This window comes from Morone saxatilis, unplaced genomic scaffold, assembly GCF_004916995.1.
Source record: "Morone saxatilis isolate NCDOM2014 unplaced genomic scaffold, NCSU_SB_2.0 Contig10, whole genome shotgun sequence".
NCBI classification, from domain to species: Eukaryota; Metazoa; Chordata; class Actinopteri; family Moronidae; genus Morone; species Morone saxatilis.
Window position 1 is genome coordinate 16,301,363 of NW_023339652.1, and position 11,797 is coordinate 16,313,159.

At 39.1% G+C, this 11,797-nt stretch overlaps 2 protein-coding genes across 4 annotated transcripts in view; one reads left to right on the forward strand and one right to left on the reverse strand.

The window, feature by feature from the left end:
• The window catches only part of zdhhc17 (zinc finger DHHC-type palmitoyltransferase 17), a 31,392-nt gene extending 23,704 nt beyond the window's left edge, over positions 1–7,688 (reverse strand). The window contains exon 1 of the mRNA XM_035678759.1: positions 7,604–7,688. Coding sequence (XP_035534652.1) covers positions 7,604–7,666 — 63 coding nt within the window. The 5' untranslated portion in view covers positions 7,667–7,688. The remainder of the gene's footprint in view (positions 1–7,603) is intronic.
• Positions 7,689–11,347: 3,659 nt separating this feature from the next.
• osbpl8 (oxysterol binding protein-like 8) overlaps positions 11,348–11,797 on the forward strand; it is an 82,381-nt gene continuing 81,931 nt past the window's right edge. For all 3 annotated transcript variants that reach the window (XM_035678677.1, XM_035678685.1, XM_035678703.1), the window contains exon 1: positions 11,348–11,678. The gene's annotated coding sequence lies outside the window, so the exon portion shown is untranslated. The remainder of the gene's footprint in view (positions 11,679–11,797) is intronic.

Genomic DNA, 11,797 nt, shown 5'->3' on the forward strand with positions numbered 1-11,797 from the left:
CTCCTCGGGGGGGGGGGGGGGGGTCGTCACGTGTCTTGAGGCTAAAAATGTTGCTGGGACAAAAATTCTGAATATTCATGTTTCTATTTGGTTCCAGCAGAATCAACAGTAGAGTTAAAGCTTGCTGCAGTTAATGATTATCTTTCATTTATCAATGAATCCATTAGTTAAAAGATATTCACATTTGGAGCAGGCTGAAATCAGACAATGGACTTTTTTTTCTTGACCAGTTACGATTATTAAAATAGTTATTTAGTAAACAACTAACCATCCATCTACTAATTGTTAGCAGCTCTAGGTAGTCAGTAGTAGTAGTAGAGCTTTACGCAACAGTACAATAAAGGTCATAATTCTCAGCTTTAGATTATAATTGGGAAAGCAGACAGCAAAAAAATATAATAAATATAATATAATATTAATATGGAAGGGTGAGGAAATATAATAGCTTTTTCACTGCATCTGCGTTGGACTCTTTGTAGCCAGGCGACGAGATATCATTGTTTATTGTGTTCTTCCCTCTTGCTGGCTGTCAGCCAGAGCTCACAATCAGATCTGATCTGAAATGAGAAGGCCATTTCGAGGACTGATTCAATATTCAAGACACAGTTTTACATTCATGGATTTCAGCAGAAAGCAGAGGGAAAGACGTGAGTTTGTGATGGGAATTAATGGCCTCCAGGAAACAGTGCAATGTTGCGTTTTCCACATTGCACTGACGATAGAGGCGAGAGAGGCAAATGGCATCATGCTCCCCCACCTTTACTTTATGTGTGCCTTTTTATGTGAGAAACACTAATGTTGCAATTTAAAGTGCAGATTCGAAGCAAAGGACTTTCTTTTGAGGGGAGACAATGTTTACACCCGACATGTCAAGCATACGCTCATGGCCTTGTGTGTGTAATCCAAACTTTGATGCTCTAATTCAGGTGCCTGTACATTCAGCCTCGACTGCTGCTCTCGACTACAATCTACGAGATGACCCAGATTCCAGGCAGCATCCCTGGCTGAAGAGAGGAGCAACCTTTGCTGCCGAAGCTTGTACGGGCATGTGACAGGAAAATAGACTACATTTATGATAAAGGCTACTACTGTCAGAATTACTCCTTCAATATGAGAGGCAGGTAGACAGTTTTTAAATCCTGTAAGAATGGAGAAGAAGGGAGTAACATGCAAAGCACAGTTTATGAAGTCAACATAAGGCCATGTACGTTTCTTGTGCACAATTCAGTTTGGGATTGATTAGTGATGGAGTCTTACTGCTGCAGAGTATTACCGACACTTCCTGCAAACAGCTCAACGTGCATAAAAAGCAATAAGCAGCCACCTCTCTCTTCCTGTGCTGGATCTGTATGGAGTGTCAAGCACTGCTCCGGATCTCCACGCAAATCCACATGACAAAGGACTAATTCAACTAAGTTGCTCTGCGGTCTCTCGGTTCCCAGTCAGGTGCAAGCAGCAAGATCCAGAGAAAACAAACACAGGAGAGGGGAAATCACTAACAATTGCGTTGTTTTATGGGTGCAGAATAACGACGGTAATTGCGCCCCACAAGATCTTCCACAGTCAACAAGAACTAACAAGCAAGATGATTGGTCAGTCTACACCTGAATGACACGGAGAGGAAGTCATTTATCTATAAATGCAGGAGAAAACAATGCTGGTTTAAATGCAAATATTTAAAGGGACAATGTGCACATGTAACAGGAAAAAACAAAAAGACCATTACTTTGTATAAACTGATCAATAACTTATCTATTTAGGAAAAGCTGTTCTAAAATGATTTCAGTGGTGTGTTTATAGTCTTCAGACCGCACTTACAGAGAGTCAAGCAAAGCATGCACCTTTCGTACAGAATAATGCGACATGACATGGATCTACCAAGCGTGTTAGTATGTTAATTACTAATGATTTCAAATGACATTACTAGTCCCATTATACATACAGTTCTCTCAACACTTGTCTCTCGTTACTTTCAAGACAAATGAGGCATGTCAATAATAACTGTTAAACCAAGTTACCTCATTACAAAAGGCATATGTTTACCAAAAGCCAAGTAAACACCAACGTGCATTCAACTAGGCTGGGTGGGGCGTTAGAGGCCATACGTTGACCCATTTCAGATGAACTTGTGTCGGTGTATAACCCAGCTGTTTCGGTTAAAGTTAAAGTAGGTACTGAGTTTCCACTGAGCATCTTAAGGCAGAAAAGGGCTCATATCTGATCTCTAGTCATACAGGACTGGCTGAATACAGAGATGGATTACATACCTGACAATCTGCCTTTGACTGCTTTACTTCCTTAAGCGAACAAAAAACAAAACTCGCAAAAACACAGGAATTAACATACCAGTATGACCTTCAGAAAGGTCCATTATGGGTTAAATGTAACCACGTTTCCCATTAAGGAGGTCACGTATGAACTGAGGGCCAAATCACCACAATTGACCTTTTAGGAACAAAACGTATGAAAAGGACTATAAACCAGGCTACTTAGATTTCAATAGCCAAACCCAAGGAATTTTAAGGAAAAAAATCACTATATCCTTTTCAACATGGTACATTTAACTCATTTGCCAGCATCTTGCACACTGGCTGGCAATTAAAACATGAGTCGTTTGGAAGTGCACACTGCTGGGATAACAGTTGACTGACCTGTCCTGGAGGTAAACCTAGCCAACCTGACTGCCCAAAACAAAGCAGGACGCTGAGAGAAAATGAAGCCAACTATAATTAATGCAAACTACTATATATAACACATAGCTCTTAGATGAGCATGACCTGTCAAGCAAACATAGTAACAACTGATAACCAGGCTCAGGATGTTCGTATGCAAACAGAACCTACCACCACCCAGACACATGGTGTAACATGCTGTGCAGTCAGGTGAATAAATGAAAGAGGTGAATATACAGCCTCTGTTTGTATTAACATTAACGTTAACATTATCAACTCTGTCCTCGTTGAACTTTCATGGACTGCACACTGTGAAAGCACGATCACAAAAGACAGGAGTTTTAAACAGGTTTACAACCTAAGCGAGCTCGACAAAAGACAATAACATTAAAGAAAAACTGTTGCAGCCACTTAGTTTGGTTCTGACTGTAGGGGGGCTTTAAATAGAAACTGCTTTTTACTCACTCACAACTTGGTGCATTAGGAAACAGCCCCAGTTTTTAAATTAGATTAGTCCTGTCTTTCCAGAGTCAGTGTCTTGAACATACTGCAGCATTGTAACATTGAAATCTGGCATCAAAAGCTTGGCAAGATTCTTTGGCTTGTTACTTATTATTTCATCAGATACTTCCTGATTTAAATCTGGAAACGTTTCTAAATTGAATCTGCATTTTATTTCACACCGATACACTGAGTAGTTTGGAAAAATTCTGAATTAATGAAAAAAGGGTTAAAGACCCTGCATGCCCATGTCCCTATTCTGTCTGATTAGTACTCTGTGGTTGTCTACAGATACTTAATTGACATCTACTTCATTCTCCAGTTGGCTTTAGTGCACCAGTTAGGGCAGAACAAATGATATGCATATTGGCACCAATATTAAAAACGTTTGAAGAGAGTGCATTGGGAGAGCATCATACACAGGGTGCAACAGGAAAAGCTTAGGTGTAAAAAATAAAAATGAATGATGTCTGAATTCCATTTAGCTGCTTCAGTTTCAGGGCCAGGGTGTGCTTGTTCAGGACTACTACTACTTTTTACTATTACTTTTTCTGTCTTTACTAGTAATAATCCAACAAGTCCAAAACTGTGGAGTAAAGTTGAAAAATAAAATTTACTTTTAGTTACTAGCTAGGGCAGCAACTAATGATTATTATATTTATATTTTCCCAATTCATAATTTAATTATTTGGTCCATTAAATGTTGTATTGTCTTGTCCACCAACAGTTCAAAACACAACGTTATTTAGTTTACTATCATAGAAGGCAAATATTCACATTTGAGCAGCTGAAATCAGAACATTTGGACTTTTTTTTCTTGACTCAGTACTGATTATTAAAATAGTTAGTTAGTAAACAACTAATCCATCCATCTACTAATTGTTGCAGCTCTAGTAGTAGTAGTAGTAGTAGAGTTTACGCAACAGTACAATAAAGGTCAATTCTCAGCTTTAGATTATAATTGGGAAAGCAGACAGCAAAAAAATATAATATAATATAATATAATATAATATAATATAATAGCTTTTTCACTGCATCTGCGTTGACTTTTTAGCAGGGACGAGATATCATTGTTATTGTGTTCTCCCTCTTGCTGGCTGTAGCCATAGCTCACAATCAGATCTGATCTGAAATGAGAGCCATTTCGAGGGACTGATTCAATATTCAAGACACAGTTTACATTCATGGATCAGCAGGAAGCAGAGGGGAAACACTATTTTTATGGGGGAATTAATGGGCTCCAAGGAAACAGTGCAATGTGCGTTTTCCACATTGCACTACAAGCGAAGTATCAAATGGAGCATGTCCCCCACCTTTATGTGCCTTTTATGTGAGAACACTAATTTGCAATTTAAAGTGAGATTCGAAGCAAAGGACTTTCTTTGAGAGAGGAAATGTTTACACCCGACATGTCGAGCTAGTTCATGGCCCTTGTGTGTGTAACCAAACTTTTGATGCTCTAATTCAGGTGCCTCGTACATTCAGCCTCACTCTGCTCTCACTACAATCTACGAGATGACCCAGATTCCAGGCAGCACCCTGCTGAAGAGAGGAGCAACTTTGTGCCAAGCTTGTACGGGCATACAGGAAAATAGACTACATTTATGATGAAGCTACTACTGTCAGACATACTCCTTCAATATGAGAGGCAGGTAGACAGTTTAAATCCTGTAAGACTGGAGAAATGATTGGATAACATGCAAGCACAGTTTATGAAGTCAACATAATGCCATGTACGGTTTCTCTGATGCACAATTCAGGTTTGGATTGATTAGTTGATGGAGTCTTTACTGCTGCAGAGTATTACGACTCCTGCACAACAGCTCAAGTGCATAAAAGCACATAAGCAGCCACCTCTCTCTTCCTGTGCTGGTATCTGTATGGAGTGTCAAGCACTGGCTCGGTCTCCAGCGCCAAATCCACACTGACAAGACTATTCAACTAAGTTGCTCTGCGGTCTCTCGGTCTTCCCAGTCAGGTCAAGCAGCAAGATCCAGAGAAACAAACACAGGAGGGGAAATCACTAACAATGCGTTGTTTTATGGGTGCAAATAACAGACGGTAATTGCCCCACAAGATCTTCCACAGTCAACAAGAACTAACAGCAAGATGATTGGGTCAGTCTACACCTGAATGACACGGAGAGGAAGCATTTTATCTATAATGCAGGAGAAAACAATGCTGTTTAAATGCAAATATTTTAAAGGACAATGTGCACATGTAACAGGAAAAACAAAAAGACCAATTACTTTGTATAAACTGATCAATAACTTGTATCTATTTAGGAAAAGCTGTTCTAAAATGATTTCAGTGTGTGTTTATAGTCTTCAGACCGCACTACAGAAGTCAAGCAAAGCATGCAGCTTTCGTACAGAATATGCACATGACAGGGATCTACCAAGCGTGTTAGTATGTTATTACTAATGATTCAAATGACATTACTAGTCCCATATACATACAGTTCTCTCAACACGGTTCTCTCGTTACTTTCAGACAAATGAGGCATGTCAATAATAACGTTAAACCAAGTTATCCTTCATTACAAAAGGCATTGTTTACCAAAGCCAAGTAAACACCAACGTGCATTCAACCTAGGCTGGGTGGGGCGTTAGAGGCCATACGTTGACCCATTCAGATGAACTTGTGTCGGTGTATAACCCAGCTGTTTCGGTTAAAGTTAAAGTGGTACTGAGTTTCACTGCAGCATCTAAGGCAGAAAAGGGGCTCATAATCTGATCTCTAGTCATACAGACTGGCTGAATACAGAGATGGATTACATTACTGACAATCTGCCTTTGACTGCTTTACCTTCCTTTAAGCGAACAAAAACAAAACTCGCAAAAACACAGGATTAACATACAGTATGCACCTTCAGAAAGGCGTCCATTATGGTAAATGTAACCACGTTTCCCATTAAGAGGTCACGTATGAACTGAGGGCCAATACCACAATGGACCTCTTAGAACAATAACGTATGAAAAGGACTATTAAACCAGGCTACTAGATTTCAATAGCCAAACCCAGATTAGAAATCACTATATCCTTTTCAACATGTACATTAACTCATTTGCCAGCATCTTGCACACTGGCTGGGCATTAAAGACATGAGTGTTTGGAAGTGCACACTGCTGGGATTAACAGTTACTGACCTGTCCTGGAGGTAAACTAGCCAACCTGACCTGCCCACAAACAAAGCAGGACTGCTGAGAGAAAAGCAAGCCAACTATAATTAATGCAAACTACTATATATCACACATAGCTCTTAGATGAGATGACCTGTCAAGCAAACATAGTAACAACTGATAACCAGGCTCAGGATGTTCAGTATGCAAACAGAACCTACCACCACCCAGACACACTGGTGTATACATGCTGTGCAGTCAGGTTGAATAAAGAAAGAGGTGAATATACAGCCTCTGGTTTGTTATTAACATAACGTTAACATATCAACTCTGTCCTCGTTGAACTTTCATTGGACTGCACACTGTGAAGCACGAACAAGACAGAGTGTTAAACAGGTTTACAACTCTAAGCGAGCTCGACAAAGACAATAACATTAAAGAAAAACGTTGCAGCCACGTTAGCTTGCGTTGTTTAGCTAACGGTGTTGAACTGAATCATTTCCAGCTACAATGTCACTTATTTCCTTCAGTTTGTATTATTAAATATGACTTAAACGTGGTCTTCTATTGTGCATTTAAACAACTAATAGGTTTGTCTTGGTTCACAATATTTCAAATCCGAACATGACGAAACATTTTCAGCGGTATTATTTGGCAGAAACGACGAATGCTCGCTGACAAACTGAACCATAACGTTACTGACAACCCCAACAAAGTGGGAATGCAGCAGGTTAGCTAGCTGAGGGTGACTACAAAGGGAAATGAATATGGTTTTCAGGAAAAAGGTGGATTTTTATTTCCATTCGTGGCTGTTAACATTAACCTATTATAACGCCTGACTTGACACCAAAGCTTAATATACCCATATACAGTTGACCCCAATTTACACCATCGCAGCTGAACCAGGCAGCACTGTCACTTTAGCCACAAAGCTAACGCCGTATGACTGTAAGGATTAAGCATTAACGTTACTTTTTTTTCCCACCACAGCCTTGAACACACCGCTTACAGTCTTGTTTACTGGCTGCACGGCGCCATTACCACGGAAAGCACCACCTAGCTTAACGTTAACATTAACGCCAACATCTGCCCAGCGTTTACTTGCTCTGCAGCAGGAGGAGGGGGGCTAGCGTTAGCACCTTTAGCATCGTTAGCTACCTGCCACCCCCCACCGGTGGTTTTGCAGGGGGCATCGGAGTTTCCCGAAAAGCACGGCAAAATCGCACGGCCACCCACACACAGGCTGCCGTAATGTGTTTTGTGTATGTTCGTGTGTCTGTGCGAAGGCGTGCAGTCCAAGGACCATACCTCGGGATGGAGAATAGGGACGCAGCCAGCTTCTTTCTCATATTCCTCCATAGCGTCGGCCATCTTGGTGGTGATGTTCGCTGAGCATTGTGGGAAACGAGAGGCTGTGTAGGGGGGAAACAAACAGAGGAGGAGGAGAGAGGAGAGAGGAGAGAGGAGCTGTCAAAAGGACGGGCCATATCACACAGAAGGTCACATAATCATATCATAGCCAATGACTAGGGGGCCCTAATACAACAAAAGATTACTAATATCAAACACATGTATATATATGTATATATATATGGCATTATTATTACTACAAACATTACAGTTCCTCTAGGGGGGTTTATGTAGCATGCTGTATGTCTCTTGCCACTATGGGCTTATACGTGAAGACAAAATGGAACAGACAGAACACACCTGTCTACTGAACTTCATCCCAGACTCGTGCAGGACAGGAGGATCCGGACACGTCCAGCACTTGGGGGAAAGACTGTCCCTGTCTCTGCCCCTGTGAAGAAAGTGCTCACCTGCAGATCTCCCAGGCTCTGGACAACAAAATAGCCTTGGCTGTCACCATGTTCATCTGTTGCTTCCTGAGACTAAAATAAGCACATTGGGATAATATGAAAACAACACAATTTCCCTCAAAAGGTCAACGGTATATGGACAAGTGCAGAGTGGCCCATATTGCAGTTTTGCCCCGAGGTTAACCGATTGTTAATCTGACAACATCAGGCACAGCCAGACCGGCTCCACAGTAAACAGTACAACTGTTGTCTCACAATCATTGGTTTTTTAGGTGTATTGTGTGAAAGGTATATTACCAATCTTGATTTCATGATCATTCCAGGGCCATGCTGATATTATTTTGATATAATGCACCATTTTAAAATGTGTTGCTCCTACTACATTATTTATAATGCTATATAGTTCATTTACACATTCTACATTCAGTGGCCAGACACATGGCAAATTCAAATACATGTATGCAGGCTTAGTAAGTAACAGATTACATGTAATGGAGATTGAAAAAAAGGTGACTGTAATCTATTACAGTTACAGACATCATCAGATTTCGGTTACATTTTGTAAAAAAAATGTTTTTAAAGCAGAAAAGGAAACTGAAAATGGTCTATTGGCTACTGGCTGAATTTGCTTCATGAAAGTCTTTAAGTTCTTTAAGAAACACTGAGTAGATTATTCAACAGACACAGTTTCGATGCTAAAGAGTATGTTGTGTTGTTGACTTATACAATACTTGTCATCTTAAAAGTAACAGAAAATAATCAAGTTACACTACATTAATATTGTGATACTTGGATTAGATTACTGACTACATTTTTTTAACAGGTAATTGTATTGGATTACATTTTTAAAGTTACATTTTTAAACGCTCCCAACACTGCACATATGTCCAATCAGTTTTGCTTAAAAGAACAAGGACAAGGTTTCCTTTGCAAATGCAATCTGGTTCCACTAATTTGATTTATAATTTGAGTAATTCAATTTCTGCCATCAACCTTTCAAACACATCAAGTCATTATGCGGGCCTATTTATTTTCTGTTCCAAATCTGGGAAGCTTCAGCAACTACATTGGTTGAGAATGCATATTCATACAGCTGCTTTACTTGCACAAGTATGTCCTATACTCATTGAACATGCACACACAGCGTATGCATGTATGTGTGTAAGGTTCATTGCTCATTGTATTAGACTGAAGCTGTTGGTAGCAAATATTTTGGGACAAAATTTCCATATGCTTCTTTACATTACATCACAAAACATTCACAGTTAGAAAGGGCTCACAGACAGCATATCGGTGATCAATCAGTGATGGAACAACAAAACCCTCCAAAGAAACGGAAGACAGATTCAATTATTTCAGGTGAGACAGAAGCTCCAAAATACAGGGTTAATCTTTAAATGAGAAAAAACAAACACTCAACAAAACATAATTTAATGAACAGTAACTATTGTTTTTCTAATATGACAACCTCAATAAGGACAAATTTAACTGGATGATATCTGTCATTTCATAAGAAGGCCAGAAACTAGGAGAAACAGCACGCACAACATTGCAGTTACTCATTTGTGCCCATAGATGTTCTCCATGTGCCGCCACACACATCTCCACTAACTGAAACCATCATCCATCAGCCACTGGATGTCACTCTTTAGCTAAGCAAGCATACATGCAGCTCCCTGACTGAAAACAACTGTAGTAATAATCCTGTATAGTCTATAAACCTGCAGATTTTACAAAGCGCATCCAATATTGTCAGAGGAGCTAATCAATGTATGAATGTATGAATGTATATAGGATCATTGCATATATTCCCTAAGCTATTATAGTTTACAACGACTGCCAGAAGCATGATAGCCAGGTATTAATGGGATGTTGCATCATTATTTCCGCTCTCAAACACACAAATATCATTTGTCAAATATGTATTTTATTACACTTAATACTAAAATGACTGTATTTCATATATACATTGGATAGAACATTTCCCAGAGAAGAGGGTCATAATGGGGTTGGCCATTGACTGTTTCTTATAACTAAATGATGTCTTTGAAGGGTTCAGCTCATTTAAAGCGCTCGTTTGAAGCAAAAGAGGACTGATCACATGTTTTTGATGCCCTGTACTACCAAGCACATCAGATGACGAGCACAATCAAAAGGAAGTATCCTGTTGTTGCGTCAAGCTACCCCATAAAAATCACCGGCAGGATATCGAGCGCTTGGCCTTCAAAATAAAGCCAGGACTAGAGGATCGGGACAAAAATTGAGCTATATTGTAAAAATATAAATACTTCTACTACCACTAATAATGAATAGTAACAATATATACTTTATTTAGAAAAGGAATTAAGCACAACCGTAATTGCTGGATGAATAATAAAAATAATTCATAAAGGAGACAGTCACAGTAATATGAATATAAGTTAGTTAAAACAAAGTTATTAGGTAGTAAGACTAATGAAATATTACATAGGCTTAATAAAAAAACAATGTTCATGATGAGTCCAACTTTACAGTAGAGGACATTTAGAATGTGATGGTAAAAAAATCCCACTTTTTTCAATGTGCCTTGCAAAAAACTAAAAAACTAAGAATATCATGCCACATTTCATACACAAATGTTATTATTTTGTATGTGTAAGTTGAATGTCTCAGTGTGGGGTGAACAATTTAGGTTGTTGACACAAAAGGAAACGTTATGTAAATTTTAAAAGCAGCCAAAAATATACATCTTTGACCTAACTATAACTTATTTATTATCATGATTTGTATAATTTTAGGATTGGGAGGTCTGCAGAAGATTTAAGACTTTTTATATATTTAAAGTCTGACTGAAATGATAAATTACATTTTAACACTTTAAGATTGCATCCTCAGTCCTTGTTGGTGTGTGCCAAAGAAATTACAAAAACTCAGTTTATTTGATTTTTTATATCTAAATTCAATCTGTTACACATGCTTATGTAAACATGAACCAACCAATTTCAACCAATAATATCATCATATTCACTCATCAATCATTCTTCTACTTTTACCATTATAAAAGTCTAGTTGAGAGAATTTTAATTCAATTAAATAATAAAGGAAAGCACTGAGTGAAATAAGATTATGATTAAAGGCTAATTATTGTATAAACAGAAAGAGAGCAGTTTGCTGCTTTGATGTGTCTTTTAATTTGAAAATTGCAACCGGAAATGTGATTCATTCCGGTGTAATTGACCTTTGCCCACTCAAACCCATGACAGAATAGTGCTGGCGGGCTAGTGGCTAACAAGTTGACTGAATAGCGGTAGTATATGGACAGTAGAAACCGTACCAGTAATTTTGAAATTAATTTTGAAATGTACAAACTTGAATATCAGGCCAACATGGCGCCGCTGGGCTGAGGAAGACGCGGACATCGCCAGCTAAAGCCGCGAATGCTTAGAAACAAACATTAAAACGTCGTCGGCTAACAGTTAGCAGACAGACAAACGTCCCTGAGGACAGCCTGAATATCTACAGCCCCCGTCCTCCTCCTGTGAGCCAGTCGGACAACCTACCGGGAGACCCCCAACCAAGCAAAGGTGAGTGCCGGGAAGAAATAAACAAATAGCGGGAACTAAACACAAAAACGCTGACTTCCACCACATGCTAATGTTGATTAAACGCAGCTAGCTTAATTGCTAATTCGCTCTCTCTCTCT